Source organism: Sarcophilus harrisii, chromosome 4 (genome assembly GCF_902635505.1).
Source record: "Sarcophilus harrisii chromosome 4, mSarHar1.11, whole genome shotgun sequence".
NCBI classification, from domain to species: domain Eukaryota; kingdom Metazoa; phylum Chordata; class Mammalia; order Dasyuromorphia; family Dasyuridae; genus Sarcophilus; species Sarcophilus harrisii.
This window is the reverse complement of record NC_045429.1, coordinates 169,822,206-169,847,601: the sequence shown is the minus strand read 5'-3', so window position 1 is coordinate 169,847,601 and position 25,396 is coordinate 169,822,206. Positions and strand designations below refer to the sequence as shown.

The 25,396-nt window shown below is 34.2% G+C and overlaps 1 protein-coding gene across 3 annotated transcripts in view; it reads right to left on the bottom strand.

The window, feature by feature from the left end:
• Nucleotides 1-8,506: 8,506 nt before the first annotated feature.
• SOGA3 (SOGA family member 3) overlaps nucleotides 8,507-25,396 on the bottom strand; it is a 38,811-nt gene continuing 21,921 nt past the window's right edge. For 2 of the 3 annotated variants that reach the window (XM_031964298.1, XM_031964297.1), the window contains exons 5-7: nucleotides 23,836-23,907; nucleotides 10,261-11,436; nucleotides 8,507-8,777 (exon numbers count right to left, since the gene is read on the bottom strand). In XM_031964298.1, coding sequence (XP_031820158.1) covers nucleotides 8,667-8,777; nucleotides 10,261-11,436; nucleotides 23,836-23,907 — 1,359 coding nt within the window. In that variant the 3' untranslated portion in view covers nucleotides 8,507-8,666. The remainder of the gene's footprint in view (nucleotides 8,778-10,260; nucleotides 11,437-23,835; nucleotides 23,908-25,396) is intronic. The other variant, XM_031964299.1, reaches the window with a different exon arrangement.

Below are 25,396 nucleotides of genomic sequence, written 5' to 3'. Positions count from 1 at the left end.
TCCTTAAAGGAGAAAATCTCCTTCAACTCTGCCTTAGTGAGGGACCCCACCTCCAGGGACAGTTTCACCCTTGTTATCCGGGGTGCTCAGTCCTGAAACTCACTGAATTCAAGCTGAAACCCAAAGATGAGCTAGCTTGGGCCTCTACTCATGAGCTCCCTTCAGCTAAAGTTCCCATTATAAAAGAGCCAAACTAAAATCCTCTTTTTGCAGAGGTTCCAAACATACCAGCTCCATGCTTGGCATGCCAAGGAGCCTCTGTCCACTGGAATACTCTTTCCAATGCCATCCTCTCTTTACCCTCACCTATTTCCCTAACCAGACTTTATGCCTCTCTGTCAGGATTTCTAACCTTACCTCCAATCCTCACAACAAACCCTTTTATCAGTCTAGGTTTTCGGGTGTGTAAATTCCTTTACAGAGAATCTCTGCGCCACCAGAAACTCCCTATCCTTGCGCCAAATCCCAAGGGGCTGCAAGGGAGCCAAATCTCTCCATTTGGTTCCCTGAACCCCAAATTTGCTACTATACCTTATCATTTAACTCCCTGACCACCAGAAATCCTAATCTCATTTTGGTTCCCTAAATCTAAACTTTATCAATACCAATAGGGAAGTTTGGAATGTGTTAGGGTTAGCAGAAAGACAATGAGTTTAGTTTTGGAAATGTCGAGTTTAAGCTATCTGCTGGACATCTAGTGTGAGATGGCTGAATGACATCTGGAGATATGAGACTGGCTAGCAGCAGAGATGTTAGGGATGAATAGGTAAGTTTGAGAATCACCAACATTGAAATGATAATTAAATCCGTGGGAGCTAAAGAGATCACCAAATGAAGATATGTGCAAAAGAAAGAAAGGAAAGTCCAGGATAGAACCTTATGGGATAACCATAATTACTGTATTTGATCTGAATAAAGATCCAGCAAAGGATTCTGAGAAGGAATGGCCAGATAGATAAGGCAGAGAACCAGAGAGAGGAGTGTTCTGAACACCTAGAGTGAAGGAGAAGATGATCAGCAATGTCAAAGGCTGCTGAGAGATCAAGAATGAAAAGGGAGAAAAGACCACTGGGTTTAGAAATTAGGAGAGCATTGGTAACTTTAAAGAGAGCAGTTTTGGTAAAATAATGAGGTCAGAAACTGGATGGTAGGGTCTTAAAAAGACACTAAGAGGAGAAGAGGTAGCAGTACCTCTTATAGACAACCTTGCCAAGGAATTTTGCCACAAAGGGCAAAAGAGCTTCAGGGTAAATATGGAAATGGGAGGATCAAGTGATTTTTTTTTTGAGGATGGGGAAGATATGAACATGTTTTTCAGCAGTAGAAGAGTCAGTAAACAGTAAAATGATTTTTTTTTAATGAATATTGGATATGAAGCCAGGAAAATCTGATTTAGCATCCTGTGCATTAGGAAAATCATTTTGGTTGCTGAATGGAAGATGAACTAGAGTGGGAGAGTCTGTTGGAAAATAAACCAACCAACAAACCATTATTAGTTTTATGATCCTGGGCTAGTCATCTATGCACTTATCTTCAGTTTCCTCATCTGTAAAAATGGAGATAATGGACCAAATGAGATAAGTGAGAGAACGGGGATGATAGATGGGGTGATTTAATATAGGAGAACAGGATGGAATGGGATCACTTGTGTAAGGTAAGAGGTTTGCCTTGGCAAGAAGTAGGACCTGTTCTTTCTGTGAGATTGAGTGAAGGAGAAGGTAGTAGCAAAGGGCATCTGAGTAAAGGGAGATGATGAGGAGGATAAGAGAGGGAATTCATGCCAGATGGCCTCATATTTTTTCTTTAAAATATGAGGTTTACAAATAGATATTCATTAAATATATGTAATCATATTAAATATATGTAATAGTCATTTAAATATGTGTAATATATTTACACAAATAAATAAATATAAATAAAAATTCAGATAAAAAGGTGGGGAGGGACAACTAGGTGGTGCAATGGATAGAACACCAGCCCTGAAGTCAGGAGGACTCGAGTTCAAATCTGGTCTTAGACACTTAACACTTCCTAGCTGTGTGATCCTAGCCAAGTTACTTAACCCCAACTGCCTCAAAAAAAAAAAAAGTAGGGAAGAGGGAGTCTTGTTTGGAGATTTGAGGACAGATGAAAATATTTGAAAAAGCTGCTGTAAAGAGTGGGATAGAGAACTGAAAAGGGAATTGTAGAATGACTACCTAGCAGTAGTGAGGGCTCAACTGATGTTGTGTAATATAAACCCACAATAGACCCAGTCAGAATAATAACTACATGATTTTCTGTATTTTCATTCAGATGCATATGGATAAAAAATATGATAAGGACAAGAGGGACTTAAGGGGACAGTGTAGAACTGGTTCACTAGAGGGTCGAGATGGAGAAAAGAGTAGTTAGTGTAGGGAAGATAGGCTTAAGGAGAACGAATAGTCCAGGAATAAAGTGATGCTGGCCTATATCATGGTTGTGGCAGGATCAGATGAAGAAGGGGTTTACTAGAGAGATTTTGCCAAAGGCAAAATCAAGAAGTTTTGGCAATAGATACTCACGAATATCAACTGGATTGTAAACCCAGGTGACCAGAATGATTGTGATAGCCTCAAAAGAAAGAGAGAAGTTAAAAAGAGTGAAGGGTTTTTTGGGGGATGAGGTGACATTAATGATTTTGGACAAGTGGAGTTTAAGATGTCTATAGGACATCTTGTTGGAAATTTTGAATAGGCAGTCAGAGATACAAAACTAGGAGTCAAAAGAGAGGTAATAAGTAGATCTGAAAATCATCAACATAAAAGTGATAATTGCATCTGTGGTAGTTAATGAGATCACTAAATGAAACAGTAGAGAGGGCAAAAGAGAAGACGGTCTGGGGCTGAGCTTCTTGGTTACTCACAGTTAATAGGAATGACCAATATGAATTTCCAGCAAAGAAGACTAAAAAGGAATATTCAGATAGATAGGAAGAGAACAAAAAAAGAATGGTGACCTGAAAACTCGACAATATCAAGAAAAGGAAAATAAGTAGAGTGAAAGGGTGCAGACAGGTCAAGAAAGTTGAGGTTTGAGAAAAGGCACTAAATTTGTTACTTCCGAATATTTAGTCACTTTGGGGAGAGAGCAGTTTTGATTGAATGATGATGATGGAAGCCAAACTATAAAGTTAAGAAGAGAATTTGAAGAAAAGAGGCATAGGCATTTATTATTAATAGCTTTCTCAAGGAGCTTAGCTACAAAAGGGAAATGATGGCTAAGAGGGATAAAGGAGTTTTTTTTTGTTTTTTTTTTTTTTGAAGATGTTGGGGAGATATGGCAATGTTCATAGGCAGTAGGGAAGGATCAGTATGTTATACTCTACTGGTGGGAAGAGGGATATAGGAACAGTTTAAAGCTTTTTGAAATTTACTGAAGTTCTGGATTTAGGTTAAGATGCCAGTCTGATTCAATTAAATAAGAAAAGATTTGAAGAAGAGAAGCATTATAGATCAATGGATTTGGAGTTGGAGAACCAGATACAAATTCCACTCTTCCACTAGGTGGCCTATGTGACCTTCAACAAATCACTTAAATTCTCTGAACTTTAGTTTCTTAATCTGTAAAATTATAGGGGTGGATTCTATGACCTCTAAGGTTCCTTCCAACTCTAACTCCATAATTAGGTGGTACCAAAAGTCTCTTCTAGGAAACTATGTGATGCAGTGGATAGAGTACTGAACCTGGAGTCAAAAAGACTCATCACCCTGAGCCCAAATCTGGCCTCAGTTACTAGCTGTATGACTAGGGATGAGTTACATAATCCTGTTTGCCTCAATTTTTTCATCTGGAGGAGATGGCAAATCACTCCAGTATTTTTGCTAAGAAAACCCCAAATGGGGTCATGATGAGTCAGATATGATTGAAAATGACTGAATTAAAAAAGTCACTTCTAGCTATAAATCTACAATCCTATGAGCTTAGTGGGTGTTTTGATTCCCAGTGATCTTTAATATAAAGAGTGCTAGATTTATACTCTAATATAAAGAGTACCTGGGTTCAAATTATGACTTTTCTCAATAATAGCATTTATACTTACCTTTAATGTATCTATCTTAGAGATTTTGTGTCTGTCTAACCTGTGAAATTACATATAGAAGGATAATCACATTTGCATGACTATGTTCAATTCATGACCAATATTAATTTCCATCAAAGAAGACTAAAAAGGAATATTCAGATAGAAAGAGAACCAAAAAAGAGTGGTGACCTGAAAACTCGAGAATATCAAGAAAAGAAAATAAGTAGAGTGAAAGGGTACAGACAGGTCAAGAAAGTTGAAGTTTGAGAAAAGGCACTAAATTTGTTACTTCCAAATATTTACTCATTTTGGGGAGAGAGCAATTTTGATTGAATGATGATGATGGAAGCCAAACTATAAAGAGTTAAGAAAAAAATTTGAAGAAAAGAGGCATGACATTGGCGAATGTCATTTTCACTTTCATCTGAAAGAATTTTTTTGTTTTGTTTTGATATGTTTTGGCTATGACCTGTGATTTCATCATTGTGGTGAATTGGTTATGTATAAGTTCCTTCAACCAATACCTACCCAGTCACTATCAATGCATTAGTGTTTTATATTCTTCAGTAGGTGACTAAGATACTGACAAGCTATCTGCAATCCTGCAACCAGACTGTGTCAGGAGAAGACCTTGAACTTCAACTTCCTAACTTCAAGAAAACTAATCCTCTATCTACTATGTAATAAGGTCTTTTTAGTTAAGGATATACTCTATGTATTTTTTTTAATTTTCAAAAGATTAATCACCTATTATTGCACAATTATGTAGTGATAAAACTCTTCCCATGTTGCTAGGCTCATCTCTAGACATATATAATATTACTGGGCCTGGACTGAAAACCTCTCCAGCCTTTCCACACTATAATGAAACAGTAGAGAAGGACTTTCTGTAAAGATTTTGATAATGATGATAATACTAGTTAACATCTATATAATAACACTTTAAGATTTGCAAAGAACTTTGCACAAAGATTATCTTACTTTGATCTTGAAAGGAATCCTAGGAAGTACGTATTATTATTACCCCCACTTTACAGATAAGGAAACTAAGGTGGAGGAGCAGCTAAGTGGTACAGTGGATAGAGCACCAGCCTGAAGTCAGGAGGACCCGAGTTCAAATCAGATTTCAGACACTTAACACTTTCTAGCTGTGTGATTCTGGGAAAGTCACTTAATCCCAATTGCCTAAGGGGGGGAAAAAAAAACTGAGGTGAAGTTTTAGATACTTGTCCAGCATCACACACTCTGCAGCAGGACTGAAACTCACACTCCCCTTTTCTATCCACTATGCCATCTATGTACTACTATATGTCTTCATGCTCTATAAAAAATTGTAAATAATTAAAAGGGAGTATGTAACCAATTTCTGGTTCCAAAATATTGATGTATAGTTATAAATGAATGCCACATTCTCCAAACTATGCATTTCATGTGAATATAATCTCCTTTGAAATTTGTAGCAGTATTCCAGCAGCATGTATGTACACAGATGGGAAAAGTCAAATCTAATGTATTTTTTAATTTTTAAATAAATTTTTGTTCTCAGTCATTTTCTTTTAGTAATAGAACCAAATGCTACTCTTGGAAAAATACTGTTCCAAAAGTAAATTTAAAAATCTTCATGTTAGAATTTGTTTTGGAGAGTAGATTGTGACTTTGGTTTGAGATCAAGGAAAATAGAAAAAGAAATCTGAATGATTCCATTTGAGTTATTTTATAAAGAACTAATCTCAATTTAACTGAACATTTTATAAATCTCTGCTTGTGATCTTTGGCTCTCTGACTAAAAGAATCAACAGAAAGTGCTGCTGCATTCTGACAAATTACGACTGCAACTAACAATATTCAAAATTCACACTTTCTAAGTTTGTAAACAGTTTTAGCTATAATAAAGTATGTGTATATATGTAGGTTTACATACTCACACATGTGTTTTTGATAAAAAATAAAAGAATAAAATCTATAAAGGATACACTTATAAATATAAATAAATGATGTTATATACCTATTGGGGGCTTCCAGAGCACTTTCTCTTTTTAGGTTAGAAGAATCTGATAAGATTCATAGTTAAGTACTTTTTATTTCTGTCCCCAAGATACACTATCCCTATACTTCATCAAGTTTCTTCAGCCGTTACAAATTTGCCACTAATTCTAGTGAACTCATAACTAAAATAAGTATTTAGAAACATTTCTGGAGATTACTGGATCTGTAAGTATCGAAAATCAAATCACTAGAGAAATATCTGTTCATTTGGTCCACAGAAGTCTATCCATATTTGTTAGAGCATGGGGAAGTTAGAAAATGACTTCTATTTTTATGAAATATTGGAAATTTGAATGTGCCATTAAATACTTTTATTTCTGTGAGTAAAAGCTGCAAATATTCATGTATTTTTCATTGAAATATGTTTTCTTTTACAATATGACATGGAAATGTTTTGCATAATTTCACATGTGCCTTCTCAATGAGGAGAATAAAGATGGAGAGGGAGGGAGAGAATTTAGAATTCAAAATTTTAAAAACAAATGTTAAAAATTGTTTTACAGGTAACTGGGAGAAAAATATATTAAAACAAAAAAAATTTTGAAATATAAAATTGTGAGGACATCAAAGGGGACTCCCTTATTTGAGGAGGATGAGTAGGAATATGAGTTAAAAACATGAGAATATAGAGAAATAGGTGGAACTGATGAATGTAATTTTAATGGGACCAAGTTGAAAGCTAAGCCACTGGAAACAGAACTGGAAATGGTAGATGATTTAAGAAGAGATTTGAAAATGGAAAACAAACACAGTCCATTCCAATGACTAAAGAACTGAACTCTGAGCAAGAAAGATGGGAAGACCCTTACAAGTCACGGCTTGTTTCAATTTTAACAATCTATGATTGGGTTTAAATACTTTTGAATGGTAAAGCCAGTTGAGTTTACTGAAAGGAAGGACCATTTATAACTATTGTTAGGGAACATATTCCAATCTCTGAGCTGACTACTGAGATAGGCTGGGGATAAGAATATAATCTTTTATAATAGAAGACAGTATCAAACAGGGTTGAACTGAAAATAATTTGCCTTTGTAGATTTTTTTGTTTATTTTACATTTCCCAAACCCTTAATTTTCTAGCAAAGCTTTTCAACTTCAACTTTTTTTATTTTAGATGAACCAAGGAAGAATAGACACTACTAACTCTGGGTCATGAGACTTGGTGGAAGGAAGAATGAGTCAGAGAATTAAAATTCCTTCAATATATATTTAAAGCTGATGATAGTTGAAGAGAAAAGGGAAAAAAAGACTTTAGAGAAGAAATTGAGAACTCAGATGCAAGAACTGTTTCCAATCTCTCAGGGAGGATTTCTTCACAATACAATGAATGTTATATAGAATGTAAGTTTGTATTCTTAGCATTTAGCTTAGTGTCTGTTATACAGGCAGTGCTTAGTTAATACTCATTTAATTGAATTGAAAATGTGGAATAAATTGGTGATAAACCTTTTAGGAAAATCATAATCACATAGCTAGGGAATTAGCCTTCCTTTTTTGGTGGAGGTTTGTTGTAGAGGTCTGTTACTGGATTCTAAATACAAGAAAAAAATACCTTACACATTAGATTACGAACCGATGGCTCTAGGCATGACAGAAGACAGCAGTTGTTGGATTTGTCTGATCTAGTTTAATGGAGCAATGCAATAACATTTACATTTCTAAATTAACTGAACTACTACCCACTTTTCTGTTACAATAGCACATCTTTTCAGAACATAATCTCCATTTCTGCATACTACCATGGTCCCAATCATTCCTATGCATCCCATTTCCAAGGAAGTTTCCTTGAGTAGTTATGGATTGACCTGGAGTCAGGAAGATATGGACTTAAGATCTCTGACACTTATGAGCTGTGTGACCATGGATAAGTCACAAAACTTCTCACAATTTCATTTTTCTAACCTGTAAAAATGGGGATAATATTTCATTCTTCATAGGAATTGTTGTGAGTCTCAAAAGACATAATATAAATAAAGTGGATTCCCCTTTCCCTCCTCCCCCACCAAGTGCCTTGCACATAGTAGACTCTTAACAATAAATTTAGACTGAACATTTAAATGAACCTGTCATTGTTAGAAAATGTAAATAAAGCTGTTTCAATTTTTCAAATATGCATTTTTATGATTATCTACATTTATGTGGCCAGTTAGAGCAATCATTATATTATTCTTCTCCACCTTCTCCTCCCAAACTTTGTTTTTAGATTTGACATCTAAAAACATGTATCAATTGAGGAATTCAAAAAATTGTTCAGTCAAGTTGATGATAATTACAGTAAAAATTACCTAAAAGAAGAAATCCAAAGTTAAGGTGATTCACAGAAAATTATGCTGACTCTTTTCTTACCTGAAATATTCTTGTAGACAGGATTCTTATATCAATCAGTTGCTTTGGCTGTGTGTGTATATGTGTGTCTTTTTTTTTTTTTTTTTTTTTTTAAGAAACAAGCAGTCTTCAGTGTTTTTATATCATTGGCTACTACAGAAACTATACTTCTGTTACTTCTTATCTTGGAAGGTGGACAAAATAAACAAATGAAAAATAATACTACAATGAACAGTAAATGACGAAAAGCTTACAGCACAAAAAACAGTGTAAAAAGAAAGACAAGTTTAAATATTGTTGTGTAGGAAAGTGACGAAAATAATACAAGAATGAGAATAAGTAAAATGATAGGCTGGAACATCTGGGAAGGTAAATACAGAGACAAACAAAAGAGTTAATTAGTGACCATCCAAAAAACTACCATCCAATAAGCAACAATGCAATACTGCCTTTAGTAAAGGAGGGGGAAATCCCATAGTTTTAGCCTATATTTCCCAAGAGTATTTACCTGAAAACCCACTGTACATACTATTTTCTCTCATTCAGAAGAGAAAGGTAAGCTCTCACACCTTCCCTCCCTTTCCTACTTCAGGACCATTTTTGTCAAGTCATATGCTCACAATCCCTGTGATTTGTGCCACAAGGAAACCCAAAGCAAATGTTTTGTATGTTAAAGGAAAGGGAGATTTTAAGCTTTCAATTTCAAACTCCAAGTTTCATCACTAAGCTCATTATTCCTCAATCCATTCCCCTTCTTCCACCCTCCTCCCAGTTTGTCATAGAAAGATTCCCAGAAAAGGTTTAAAGTAACAGAAGTTCATGCTGTTTCTAGGTGTTGCTGAAAATATTAAAGTAATCCAGAATTATGTGTCAGTAACTAAATGGCCTCTTGATAAAAGCATATCAATTCTTCATCTCTTTTCAATACTTCAGTATAATGGCTTAAGTGTAGAATTGTTAAGGATTTTATTAATGGAAGGATGATATCAGGTTGGACTGGCCTCATATAATAATGCCAGTCTTTTTTGCTCTATACTCAATTGCTGATGTGCAATTGATACACATAGCATGTATTCCTCTTTCTACAAGAGAAAATTTTAAATAGTTGGTGCTTTGACCTAAACATTACTTCTTCATCAGCCCCTGTTATGAAACAAGAAGAGAAGGAAAGGGGCCATTTTTTTTCTTTCACAGAGACAATTATGCTATTCCCTCCTCCCCTGAAATTTATCTATTTATCTTTTGGCTTTTTTTTTACAAGGTAAATCTACTTTTCTTAGCACTACTTACTTCAGGGTTTGTCTTGGGACAAACAATGTCAAATGACATTGAAATCCTGTCCTTGTAGTGAAATGTACTTCTTAATTTTTTGTGTTAAATTTTCAGGTTCTACCTCTAAGGAGGATGAAATGGCAAATCTATGCTCCTGGATCTTGGAGAATGTATTTTAGCCTGTAGTCAGGCATTATGTAAAAACTGCAAAGTACCCCCTAAGAAAGCAGGAGGAGAGGTGGGGGAAATAACCAATTCCAGGCTTTAAGATATCAAGAAATTTGGAATTTAAAGTTTTATTCTTAAGTAAAACATAAAGAAAACAATTACTAAGAAAATAATAAAGTTCAAGCATGAGGGAGCATAAAAAGATTGGGCATGTTATATGTACTTCAAAAGCAAACTCCGTTGCAATATCCAAAATGAACTGGTGAACTTTATCATACTTAGAAGCCAGTAAGCCAGGGAGTGTATCATAATAACTAACCTATAAATACAGACTAAATACATAGACCTCACCTATGAGGAAGTGATTTTTTCGACAACTTAGGATGCAATAGGAGGAACTGTACCTGACTAACAGACAATGGCTCATCTGCACTTCTGTCATCTGATGACTTTGGAACTTCTAGCCTGTCGATGAAAGTCTGGAGTTCTTTCCGAAATGCCTTCATCTGTGCATTTATCCGGTAAAGCAGTTCATGCTCCCGGATTCTGCTGCCATCATCTTCCTCATCCATCAGTCCAAACAGATCCCCATTAGCCACATAAATTCTTGCCTCGGTGATGATGGTACTAGTGTCTGAGATCAGCCGATCTATTGTCTTTCCCAGACGTTCTGCTTCTGAGCGGATGTCCTTCATTTGCTGCCGGTCTGTGAAGTTTTTTTGCCAGGTGGTTGGAGTTGGATAGAAGGATCTGGTTGGGGTGAGGCACCGGATGTTACGGACCTCCTCTGAGTCGCTCTCTCCACCAATGGGCCCTTCCCTTTTGCGGTGTGGTGGACGGGAATCATCATCACTTTCTTTCTTTCCAGCATCACTTTCAGCATCACTGTCCCTGGGGCTACCCCTAATACCCAGGTGGGAGGCCAAGTCATAACGCTGCATATTAGACATGAGTACTCGGTTTTCATATTGCAACTGCATAACCTTGCCACTTAGTTCATTAATCTGCATGCGTGCAGCCTTCAACTCCTCCTGGAGGGCTTCAGTCTTGGCGCTGTCATGGTGCCTTGAACTTTCATGGGCCCCAGACTTGTACTTATACTTATTCAGCTCTGTAGTGATCCTTTTGTTTTGTTCCTCCAGGTCAGCCAAGTTCCTTCTGAGCAATTCTGTTTCATCTTCCACTAACTGCAGGTGTTGCCTTAGCTCAGAGAGGGATTCACTCTGCTCCCTCATGAGCGGATTAGCTGACCCATTAAAATCGTCTCCTCTCAAATCATCAAGTTCAGCTTTCAAGCCTCTGTTCTCTACCTCCAGTTCCACTATTTTCCTTCCTAGGATGTTGGCTTCTTCTTCCACCAGTCTCAGACGAAGCTTAAGCTCAGCTTCCCTTGTGGTGGGAGGTCCTCCAGCTTCCCCTTTGGGTAAAGGACTGTCCAGGTCTCCATAAAATGACCTGTATTTTTGGAGCTCATGCTCAAATCTGTCCTTCTCTTTATCAATCTTTGCCATCTTCTTTCGCATCAGAGCAGCTTCTTCCTTGACAAATTGCAGCTGGCATTTCAGATCTTCACTATCCTCCTCATTTTAAAAAAGACAGAAAAGAATAGATATCATTTTTATGTAAATCATGAAAATGAACAATCAAAAAAGACATCTGCAAAAATAATTTCCTTTCCCTCATGGCTAGGCTCCAATTCAAAGGTTATATATGTCAAGGAGAGGAAAGAAGATATAAAGAATAATTCTGTTTGTGCACCAAAAAAATTTGTGCAATTACTTGGCAAATAAATGTTTAGGAAGTTGTAGTTCTGAATATTGAGTGAAAGGACTATGATAAACAACAATTGTATGCACATACATTAATCATTGTCTGTGATAACTGTACAATTAAAATGTGGTGGAGAAGTTTACAATAGACAAATCTGACAAAGTCAGACAATATCATCAATCAACAAGCATTTATTAAATGCTTACTCTGTGCAAACATGGTGCTTGTCATAGAGGATACCAAAACAAAAGTCAAAGAATCCTCCTCTCAGGGAACTTATATTCTATCAGGGAATACATGTCCACATATAAACAAGTTCAAGACACATTTTGATAAAGATACAGTGATGGGAGGCACTAACAACTGGGGACATCAAGAATGGCACTTTACTAAGTCTTGAAAGGAATGAGATTCCAAGAGGTAGAGATGAGGAGGGAAGGTGTTTCTCATATGGGTAACAGTCTATGCAAAGGCAAAGAGCTGGGAAATGGGAAGTTGTATAGAAAGGCATGACTAATTTAGTTAGATTGCAAAGTAATATATAATCAGCCAGGGAAGACAGATTGGCGTCAATTGGTGTTTTAGATGCCAAAGTAATTTGCATTTTTAACCTAAAAGCAATGGAGAGCCATTGAAACATCTTAAGTAGAATGACATTCAGATAAATATATGAATATTTATTAGTACTTTAGGAATATCAATTTCATAGTTACACAAAGGATAGACTTGAGAGGAGAAAGATTGAATATGGAGTGCAAAATTCAAATGTTATTGTAATCATAGATGCAAGGGGTGATGAGGGACTGCACTTGAGTGGTTGTGGTATAAGTGATAAGAACAGGGAAGTTGTAAGAGAGATTGAGGATATGGAATAAACAACTTATCAGACAGGGTAGAAAGTAGGAATGAAAAACCAAGATTGATTCCTAGGTTATCATTCTGGATAATGAGAAGAAATGTGTTGCACTCAGCTGAAAAAGGGAAATTAGAGGAAGGAGTATATACTTAAATGGATATAATGAGTTCTGCTTTTATCATGTTGAGTTTGAAATACAGATGGGATACAGATAGTAAACAAGTGGAAACATGGGTTTAGAGAGCTGAAGAGATAGAAGAGGGTAGGAGTGGGACAAGGAAGAATAGATTTCACCTTGAAAGAAAACACAGACTTATTCTGGGGAAAAACTCTCTGAATTTCTCAAGAGCTTTCTTTAAACACCAAGTACTTGGTGGTGTGACTGTATTCTCTTTTCCAAGCCTATGTTTCCTAATTTGAAAATACAGACAGCAATATTTAAACTATCAACTTTATAATGTTGTTGTGAAGAATGTTGTTTGTGTAAACCACAAATATAAATGCAAGCAATCTTAATTTTATTTTGTATAATGTTGGTTATTATACTAAAAATGATTTACTGGAAGGCAACTAGTATGAGAAGCCTGAAATTCATACCACATGAGAAATGGTTTAAGAAATTATACATTTTAAGACCAAAAAAGAAGAAATCAATGCATGCAAATATGATAGTCATCTTCAAGTACTTAGAAGTATTAGACTTATTTTTTAATTTCCTAAAAATTAAAATAATCCCAAAGTGGAATGGGCTGATTCATATCAAATTTGGATGACAATTTGTCCAGTATATTATAAATGGAATATTTGCTATTTTTCTCCCTCAGTTATACACAGGACTAGATGACCACTGAATTCTTATCATCACTGAAATTCTGTATAATTATTTTATGTCCTGTTTCTATTTTTTCTTTTCTTTTTTTTAATGGAGTTCAGATACAAATGGCCTTGGCACAGAGCGTTCTACTATTATTATTGTTCTTTTACTCTGAGTTCTGTAAAATGGAGATAAAATGCTGGTTTTAACTACCTGTTGGTATTTTTTGGTGAATATCAAATGGGCTTTGAAAGGTATTATGCCATAAAAGATGGAGAAAAGGTTTGAAGTCAGGAAAACTTAGATTCAATCCATGCCTTCTTCATATATAAGCTGTGTGTTTCTGGTAAACCACTTATTCCTTAATAGAGGTGTACTCCATTTAGTTTTTATTGGTTCTTGAGAGCTGAAAGATTTTCAGTGTGAGCATTTATGCCTCTGAAATCATCAAATGCTACACATCAGAGTCTGACTTTTTTGTTGTTGATTGTATAGATTCAGGAAAGTAATGGAGAATATGTCAATAAAAGAGCTTAAACATCAGTCCTGGAGTCCGGAGGACCTGAGTTCAAATTTGGTTTCAGACACAACACTTATTAGCTGTGTGATCCTAGGCAAGTTACTTAACCTCAATTGTCTCACCAAAATAAATAAAGGAGATTAAACATGATAATGTTCTGTGCTTACATTTCCTTTCTTCCCCCAGAAAGCCAGTTATTAAACATTTGCTAGTATAAATGTCCCTAGTCTACATTAGATCATTCTATAGAACTACAAATTATAGGGTGTGTCTAGAATTGGTAGAGGGTGTTGTTCTTATCAGGAATGCTCAAAGTAGATGAAATTTCAAGTCCAAGACAAAGCCAAAAATAAATAAGCTTCACCTATAGGAGTAGGCTAGTACTGGCAAGGGACAGCATATGCTACATATGATAATTCACTATAAGGACTGAGAAGTTACAGCAAATTAGACAAACTCAAAGATTGAGGAAGAAGAAGAGAGCAGGGACATGACATACATGATATATTCAGATGGAGAAAAGAGACCTATTAGAGCAAATGTTGTAGCAGTGAATATTATCTACAGGAAAGCAGAGAATTGAAAGGAAGAAATTGATGAAGAAGATGATGTGAAAGTGAAGCAAAAAATAAAGAGGAGGAAGAAAAGGAAAAGAAATATAGGCAATGGTAGCTTCTTTATTTTTGTTTTCTGTAAAAGAACACAAAAGGTGATGGGAATATAATAAAGGAAATGAGAGAACCAACTGGGGGAAATAGGACAAATGGAAAACCATTTTAGAAAATTAGTTATTGTGGAAATTATTTTATCAGCCATGAAAATCACTCCTCAGCAAAAAAAAAAAAAACATAGGATGAAGACCATAGTTACCAATTTGATTGGACTGAAACTAAAGTACATATCTGTAATGGTTAAAATCTCCAGAAGGAAAAAAAATTGACAGATACTACAGAGCACTAGAGAAAGTATATTTCTTTTGAAGAATATTGCACTAGAAAATAGAAGGCTCAAACTTTTGACATGAATTTTTGGTGATTCCTTTTATTAAGTTTAGGTAAAGAAATTGCTCATCAATTTGGAACTATGCTCAAAAAGTTATCAAACCCTTTGACCCAGAAGTGTTTCTATTGGGCTTTTATCCTAAAGAGATCTTAAAGGAGGGAAAGGGACCCACATGTGCAAAAATGTTTGTGGCAGCTCTTTTAGTTGTGGCAAGAAACTGGAAACTGAAAGGATGTCCATCAATTGGAGAATGGCTGAATAAATTATGGTATATGAATGTTATCGAATATTATTGTTCTGTAAGGAATGACCAGCAGGATGATTTCAGAGAGGCCTGGAGAGACTTACATGAACTGATGCTAAGTGAAATGAGAAGGACCAGGAGATCATTTTACACGGCAATAACAAGACTATACAATGATCAATTGTGATGGATGTGGCTCTCTTCAACAATGAGATGATTCAAACCAGTACCAATTGTTCAGTGATGAAGAGAGTCCTCTACATCCAGAGAGAGGATTGTAGGAACTGAGTGTGGTTCACAACATAGCATTTTCACTCTTTCTGTTGTTATTTGCTTGCATTTTGTTTTCTTTCTCAGTAATTTTTTCCTTCTTGATCCAATTTTTCTTATGCAGAGAGGTAATGGTATACATATATTGGATTTAACATATATTTTAACATATTTAATATGTATTGGACTATCTGCCATCTAGGGAAGGGATTGGGGGAAAGGAGGGGAAAATATGGAACAGAAGATTTTGCAAGGGTCAACGCTGAAAAATTATCCAAACATATGTTTTGTAAATAAAAAGCTTTAATAAAAAATTAAAATATAAAAAAAAATTTTAAGAAGAATTTGCTCATTATCTTCAAGATTGAAACAATGTCTAGAAGAAGCATTATGACTTTATTTTAAAAAGATATTGTGACACATTAATAGTTTCAAGAAAAGCATCAGATTAGTCTGGGTTTCTGACAGTATAATATCAGTGTGAAATCAAACTCCAGGAAGTAGAAGATAGAAATAAAGGCATTTTTCTTTAAATAGATAAAGAAGGATCACAATCACTTAAGGAAATAGTCTAAATCTCACTCAAGAAATCATATCAATCTAATAGGAAATCATTTCAGGTAACCTTTTCATAAAAAAAAAATAACTATGTACAATCTTTGTGGGAAATAAGGATATGATATATTTGTACAAACTATCCCAGTGGATAGTTGATTAAAGAAATGCTGATATAACTTCACTAGTAATAACTAACATTTTCTGAAGAGTTTTAAGATTTATAAATTACTTTATGACTCCATTTGATCTTCACAAAACCATGAAACAGGCATTATTATTATGTCCATTTTGTAGATGAGGCAACTAAAGCTAAGAGATTAAATGGCTTCCCAAGTGGCATACAGGTATTAAGTGTCACTAGTGGGATTTGAATTCAGATCCTATTGATTTAATGTACAAAAGTTTTTTTCTATTATGATAACTACTAAAAAAGTGAAACTAGGAGGGAACTGGCATTTTTTATCCAAATTAATGTCGGAAAGCTATCGAAGGATGTTAGAGGAAGATAAAGATGATAAAATAGCTCACATTCTTATAGAGCTTTTAAAATTAATAAGCTTACACATGTTATTCCATTTATTCTTTACAACAACACAAAGAGGTAGCTGCTATTGATTAGTCCCATTTTAAATGTGAGAATGAGATAGATAGAAATTAAATGACTTGTCGAGGGTCATACAGTCAGTAAGTGTCAGAGACAGGATTTGAACTCAGACTCATCTTCCTGACTCCAAACTCAGAACTCTATACATTGTCCTGCCTAGTTGCCATTCACTGCCTTATATTTACCTTTATGGCATCCTTCTATGTCTTTGCTATCTCTTCTTCTTTCTCTCATATTTTTATCTATCTATCTATCCTAGTTGGTAGAGCTCAGACTAAGATTAGTAATAAAAGATGAAGATAATGAGCAAATTCTTTATCTAAACTTGATAAATGGAACCACCACAAATTTATGTCAAAAGTTTGAGCCTTTTATTTTCTAGTGCAATATTGTTCAAAAGAAATATATTTTCTCTGTTGTTCTAAAGTTTCTGTCAAAGTTTTTTTTTTTTTTTTTCCTCTTCTGGAGATTTTAACCATTACAGATATGTATTTTGGTTTCAGTCCATCAAATTGGTAATCTTGGTCTCCACTCCATGACTTATTTTTGGCTGAGCAGTGATTTTCATGCCTGACAAAATGGTTTCCACAATAATCAATCTTTCAAAATAGTTCTCCATTTGCCCTATTCCCCCATACAAAAGCTATATTGATTATCTTGTCTCCTTTCTTTTATTCTCATCCCTTTCTGTATTCTTTTAAAAGCTACCATGACCTGTATCTTTTTTCCTTTTCTCTTTCCTTTATTTTTTGCTTCATTTCTACCATCTTCTTCTTCATCAACTTCTTCCTTTCAATTCTCTTCTCCCTTCCCAAGAGAGTTTCAGGGACTGGCTTGTAAGAAAGTGAAAAAACAAACAGCTAAACTAAAAAAGGAAGCTAGGAATCACAGTGCACCGAATATTGGCTAGGGAGCCAAAAAGACCTGTATTAACCTGCCTTAGACATTTATTAACTTTGAGACATTTAACTACTCTCATCTGTACTTTACTCATGTAAAGTGGGGATAATAATAAATCAAATGAAATAATATAAATGTGACATACTTTGGAAACCTTAAGGCATTATATGACTATTATTGTTATTATTATGGTCTGAGATTCAGTTGTGAATTCTAGCTTTCTTTCACCTGATATATTTCTTTACATGAAGATTAGAATATATCTAATATAGGAAACACAGGAAAATACCTTTGATGAAGAAAGAAAATAAGTTGATTCTACCTCAATTAAAACTGTATTTATGAACCCTACAGTGAAGGAAAAAAATTGGTAATATAAGAACTTTTGGAGAAATGAAGAGAAGAGCCAGAAAGGAGGAGAAATAGGGAACAAGCTCACTATCAATGAAACCCACATCCAACAATAATCAGGACTATAGAGGGTGGATTAGGGAGGGAGGTAATAGCACCTAAGAAAAATGTAAGATGTCAAAAGAGGAAAGTCAAAATTGGAAGGAAAAAAGAAATTCTGAAGAAAATCTTGAACATTTTTAAATAGATGAACCATGATTGTTTGAATTACTACTTAAAATAGGAACATATAATACAAATTATATAACAGTACTAAAAGTTAAGAGATATAATCCTCTATATATTGATCTCTAATGTTCACTAATGGAGAAGAAAAATTGATATAATATTAGCTAAAAAAATGAGGCTAAATATAAAGAAAGAAAATTGTGATTTAAATGGAATGGTTTTAAGGTATTGCTATTCAAAAGGGGAGAATGAAAAAGAGAGAAGGGGGAAAGAGAGAGAGAGAATAGGAGGGAGAAAAAGAGACAGCAAGCATAGTATATTAAGAGTGAATTTTAGTTTAATATACATACATGTTATTGTTCAAAAAATAAAATGGGATGGCAGAGTATGCATTCATGAAAATGTACTAGGGAAAGACAAAGGTCAGTTTCCCTACTCCCCACTTGGAAAAAAATTACCTTATTTAAGGGAAATATTGTTTAAAGTTATACTACTTTTCCTATATTTAACAAGAAAAGAAAATGCTATGGGAATTTAACTGTAACTTGGGGGAAATAGGTAGGGATGAAAATACTCCCTGCCCTAAAATGACCCACAAAGCCAACTACTTAGTAATTAGTTTGTAAAAATATAGAAAATAGAATAGAAAATATAGTAAAAATATAGAATTTAAGCTCCTTGGATACAAATAAAAACTGATTAAAATACATTAATAAAAAGGGAAATGATCCAGTTAAGACTGATAAGGGTTTATGTGTAAAAAGAATAAAGAATGTGGGGTATAAAATTAAAAATACCACCTTGTTGTATAAATATGTGACTATTTTTAGCAATGTTATTAGTGTAAATTCATTTCTTAAAAACTAGAAAAATTGACTCTAAATAGAAAAGGAGCTTGATGTCCTGAAGAAGAATTTATTACCTGACAGCCTAAATGCTAATTATGCAACTCTTCATGAGTCTTCCTATGTGACATGTTCTCTTATTCTACCCTCCCAGACATTAGCACCCACTCTTCAAATTACATTTCAATTACTTGTTGATATGCAAGTTATATTTTGCAATAGCATATAAGTTGCTTAACAGTACTTTCTTGAGAGTGACATTTTTGATTTTGTGTTTGTATCACAAGAACTTTGTACATGGTGGATCATTCAATAATGTCTCTTGAATGTGTTCCTGTTAGTAATATAGAAAAGCTAAATTCACAAAGAAGTGCAATGCTAGCATTAGCAAGCAGTTAAAGAAGTTGTTTCAGTCAACTAGTTTCCAATACCAGAGCCTTGAGATCTTCAAGAAAGGGTCTAAATTAGATGAAATAAGATTTTTATACCCTGAAACCCATAGGGGGAAAAACTTAGATAACAGGTTCAGGGATTGGGGAAATAAAACATATTAAAGTTATGGTCAGCCATTCTATCTCTGAAGGGATGATAGAAAAGGATTTGCTTATCAATGTAAAAGGCTTCTGTGACTAAAAGGAAGGATTAAGGGGCTAGATTCTAAAAAGACTGAGATACTTAAAACTTGTAAGACATAATTCACTGGATAAAGCCCAAGATATATGGACATAAATCAAGTATATCTAACCAAGGTAACATTGACAAGATCTCAGAGAACTAAGGGATAAATCAGATGAAGAAAAGATCATAGAAACTGACCTGACAAGAGCCTTATGCTTGGAAAAGACTTCAGTGAAAGACACTGTGAGTTTAGATAAAATAATCTCTAAGAGATAAAAAAAAAAAAAAAATGGCATTTCAGTATCAAATTCAACCTCATTTTAAAGATGAAGAAACTGAGATTTAGAGACCTGCAGTAACTTGCCCTAAGTTAAAGGAGTAGTAAGTAGCAGACCTAAGATAAGAAACTAGGTCTCCTAACTCTAAACTTGTTCTTTCTATTATACTCTACTCTTCAGTTTTTGGTTTTATTTGTGTTGTTGTTGTTGTTTGTTTGTTTGTTTAAGTGTAAAAGAGTTAGGATAAATTTTTATCAGTGTATATGATAGAATGCTTCAAAGTTTTTTGAGGATCTATACCTAGCCTGCCCTATGAGAAAAGATAAAGGTCTTTGCTTTCTACTGCTCCTCAAAATAGAATGTACTCCTTTCTTTTATGTGTTAATACTAAGCACTATAGGAAAACATAATGGAGTTACAATATGTTCCTATCTGACTTTATCCTTTTCCACAGGCCAGGCTGTATAGACCCTCAACCAGATAAAAGAAGTGGTATCTTCATACATAGGCGCATATGATAATGTGTTTTATCTTATGGGGAAATCATTTATTTGCCTTTCATTGCTTCCCTAGACTCATGATAATTTATCAGGACAAGGAAGCTACAAGCAGTATTCATAATCATTTGTCCTTTGTGATTGAGAAATATGTGTCAAGGATGTAATTTCCTTTTTTATTTATCTTGCATTTGTTTCAAGGTAGTTTGATCATAATTTGGAAGGATAATTGGGTATGTAAACAATAGAACATGGATCCAAATATGTTCTAGATATCTTCAAATAGCATTGAGGGGTGCCATAAATCATTAAACAGCTAGTTAGTTAACATTTTGAAATAGAAGCAGCAACCACAAAGAACCAGCATTGTTTCGTGGTAAGGCAGCATGGTACAATGGATAGTATGGAACTTGGGGTCAAAAAGAACAAAGTTCAAATCTTGTCTTAAGCACTCATCATTTATGTGATTTTAGGAGAATCACATTTGAATCCCAATGTCCTCATCTGTAAAATAAGGTGCTTACCCACAGGATTATTATAGGGATTAAAAGAGATGATATGTAAAATATTTTTGAAATCTTAAGGTGAGTTATTATTATTATTGACCAAAAACAGATGTTAAATTAATTTAATTTCTTTTTTTATTTATTTTTGTAAAATTATTAGACTGTTAGATCATCTGGGTTCTATAGAAAGATTTTCCTTAGATTTTTTAAAGCATTTGACATTCTTTCATACTATTTGTATGGACAAAATGAAATATGAGTTAGACAATAGTTTCAGGGAGGTAAATTCAATGTCTAGATTCAAAGAATGGTCAAACAATATCAGTTGGAAGAAAATTATTACTAGAAGTTCCTCATGGATATCCCTTTCATTCTGCAATTTAGCATTTTAATAAATGACAAGACACAGGCAAAAATGGAATGCTTATACAATATATAGATGACACAAAATTGGAAGGGATGACAAATTGGTTGGATGATAGTTAGGATTCTAAAAATTCTTGGCAAATATTTATTACTTTTTAGCTATGGAGCAATGAAGTATAACTTGATAGAGATAAATGTAAAGTTCTATTTGGGTTCACTAAATAACCTTACAAGATGGGGTCATATGTACAACAAGGTGGAGGACTAAACATTTTCTCTGCTCCCTACAAACTCTCAGATCTTTCAAAAATAGAAAGTTTGTATCAAAGATAAAGCAATTTCAGCTGTCTCCCTGATCTAGAACAAGAGCCTAAAGTTAAAGACTTTATTTAAACACCCATTTCACCCTCACTCAGCACCCTGTCCCCTACCATTCACCAGTGAAGTTTCACTAGCTAATCCAACTCCCTAAACTTGCAAAAGGATGCAATTCCATATCCTAATCTCCTTCTTGCTAGTGCCTGAAGATCCAGCTTTAAGACAGATAAGGAAAGGGATATGGTAGCAGCAGCACAGCAGAACTTTAACTTTAACCCAGAAAATTGAGGAACAGAGGCAACGTGGTAGGCATTTTATTCGGCGGGAGCTGTGTGGCACTCACTAATTCTAAAGGAAAGAGATCATTCAGATGGAACCGGTTCTGTCCTCCCTAAAAGTTAGTAAGGATAGAGATCTAGTTCAGAAAGCTATGAATTGTCCAGCAAGGGAAGAAGCTAAGGCACTCTGAAATCCAGCCCCTTGGGAAACCACCAGAAGTGAGTGAGAGGGGAAAATAATGATAAAAAGATTGAAATTAGTAAAAGTAGCAAAAAAAACCCAACAACAACAAAAAAAACTTACACATAAGTAAATAAACAAACAGGGAAGACATTAGGAGCAGAAATATGGCCTTCAAATTTAGTAAATAGTTTCAGATATTTATGAATAAATACTGCAAAAAAAAAATGATTCAACATCTAATAAGACATAGAACTATAGATTTCATGGATAATATAGAATCACTTTGTGCTATTCCTGAGCGGTTAAAAGAGAAATGAAAATTGTCAGAGTAGAATTTAGGGCCTTCACAGCAGAAATAATTGGCAGAATAGAAAAAAATGTGAATACACAATGACATTTTCACTAATGACACAAAAGAGAAGACATATTATTGAGAATGCAAATACAAAGTGAAGGATAGGATAATCTAGAAAATGAAAAGCAAACATCAGTAACATTAAAAGAAAACATACTATCCATACAAATACAAGATCTGAGAGGTGTGGCTACTCATAGTTTGAGTCTTTATCTGCAGCTTTGCTTGGTTTCAACTCCATGAACAAAATATACTGTTGTCGCTTAACCCCAAGAGCTTTTCAGTTTTCTTTAGGCGGGGTTTTTTTTGGTTTGTTTTTTTGTTTGTTTGTTTGTTTTTTGTATCCCTATTGCTTAGGACAGTGCCTGGCACATAGTAGGAGCTTAATAAAATGTTTATTGAATTGAACTGAATGTAAACCAATTATGAGTTAACCATGACTTATGGCAGCTACAAAAGGATTAATGCAATTTTAACCTGATTTACCCGATTTAAAAGAGGCCTGGTATCTAGTATCTAGAATAAAGAAGGTAACTACCGTGTTCAGTTCTAAGAGGTACATTTTAAAAAAAATATTTTAATAAGCTAGAGAATATCTAAAGGAGGTAACTAAGATGGGGAAAGACTTGGATGGTCTGAAAGAATGGAGATAGCCTGGAGAAGAAAGAACTTGGGAACACGAGAGCTGTCTTAAAGTGTTATATGAAAGAGAAACGAGATTTCTTCTAGGGTTAGAGTACAGAATTAGGAGCAAGGGTGCAAAAGGCAAAAAGAAGATATTTATATGAGATATAAGGAAAAAATTTTCAGATAATCAGTACACATAAATGGGATGAAATACCTTGAGATGAAACAGTTTCACAGTTATTAGAAGTGTTCAAACAATGGCCAGATGATTATATGTAAGTGATAGAGATAATAATTTGTGCTCTTATCCAACTCTGAAATTATGGGATTAAATGAATGCATTAAACTAGTAATACGTTTCCAAGAATATACTAATTAAGTATCTTTTTTATGGACATATGCATGTTACCCTACATCTATACCTACATAGAAATATACATAGCACCAACTTTAATAGCCTTTCCTATAGAAACTATGGATACCATTAATGGTTTTTTAAAAGGCAATGGAATTTTGAGGAATGAAGTCTCTTCTAAAGAGAGATTGGAAGAAGTACAAAAAAGAAAGAACTAAAATAAATTCCTTTCCTCAGAGAACTTTTATTTTATTCTTATTTTATAATTTTAAAAAAATGTGAAGAAAATTCTCAAAAAGAGAATTCAATTAGGTTTTCTGAAAAAACTGAATGTGTGATCTGTATTTACAGAATTAAGAAGTCAGCAGGAACAGTGATCTAAATGACTCAAGTTGCTTGCTTTCTTACAGTTGATACAAAGCAAATATTTATATATGTTTTATTATTTGTTTCTATGTATATATTGTGTAGCCAGTTAATTGTCAAGTTTAAGTTTAGGAGATTTGAGGGCTTGATTTAAAGAAGGAGAAATGAGAAAAAGGCTTATAGAAAATGATTTCTCTGGCCTATTTAATAAATATATGTTTAAAAAGACAAGATTTGAGATATTTGCAATTTTTTTTTAATTAACTTACCTCTGTAGGAGTCTGCTGTGACTTTTTATCAGATTTTTGCAAATCTTTACTTCCTCTTCTTTTCAGTGATAACTGCAACAAAGAATAAGTATATTTATTGTTGGCTTAGTGTAAAATCTAAATAATTTTTATTTTCTGAAAGGTATTCACCAATGGTATGATAGTCGTGACATAAACTAATATCAATCATTCTATACAAAAAGCAACATTAAGGATAAAAAAATTGATAAAATAAAAATAGCTTCATTTAGGGAAGATTGCAAAGTACAGAAAATGATGAGTGAATTTGGAGAGTCTTGAAGCAAATTATTCTGATAATAAAGAATTAAAACTGAATTCAAGACATCTGAATTTTTTAGTTTTATGTATCTGTATGAACTTCTTAGATATTTTCTATATATCTAGTAGCCATAAAGCAGTATTGTTTTCTTAGGACAGAGGGGCATTATGATTAGATTATGAGGTGAACTTTGATCCTGTCCCAAATTCTAGCTTATGCAATAAACAAAAGTTTCCACAACAGTAAAGATTAGGCAAAGAAATGTGATACCTTAAATTTAATTATGTCAGTTCACCAATCCTAAAACACTCTATAATATTAAATTAAGACATAAATTTAAGTAGTGAAGGCAGGGAAAAAGTAAAGTTTGCTTCAATCACATTAAATGCAGTGTGAAATTGGGACCATAAGAATTAAATGAACATCCCAAGTCTTTATTTACTTTCATATCTTTCATACTTCTTGTAAACACATTAGAGACAAAAATTACAATACTGATGATGATGATGATGATAATACTTGCTATTTGTATAATAATTTATAGTTATAAAGTGCGACCATATAATTTCCTTCTTCAATCATGTGAGGTTGACAATTCCCTGAAGGCCAGGCTTATGTAAGCAGGTCAATCCCCCATTCTTGCATTCACATATAATATTTTGTAAAACTCTCACAAAGACCACAAGAAGTATGAAAGACAGGTATAATTATTACATGAGGAAATTAAAACTTAGATAAAATTTGCTGATTTGTTTATATTAGCATACCTAGTATGGGACAGAGCAATTTAAACCCAGGTTTTTGAATTAAATTTAATCCTTTTTTCACTGTACCATTCAGTAGCTAACTAGCTAGTTAGAAGGCCGAGCCTAAAGTCAGGAATACTTATCTTCCCGAGTTCAAATCTGGTCTTAGAAATTTATTAGCTCTGTGATCCTCACTTAATTCAGTTTGCCTTAGTTTCCTCATTTGAAAAATGAGCTGGAAAAGTAAATGGCAAACCACTCTAGCATCTTTCCCAAGAAAATCTCAAAATGGGGTCATGAAGAGTTGGACATTAAGAGAAATAACTATACTAGCCTACTTAGTATTTTCTAAACTTGTTATTATTTCATCTCTAGCCTTTTGATCCTGACTGACTGGATGAACTTTTCTTAGTTTATGAGATCAGGCCTTGGATCCTGGGTTACAGGAAATCACATGATCTCTAAAGACCTTAGGTCAGCTACAGCAAGTAACTTGAACCACAGGAACCAGACAATATTGGTGACCATTGGTCAA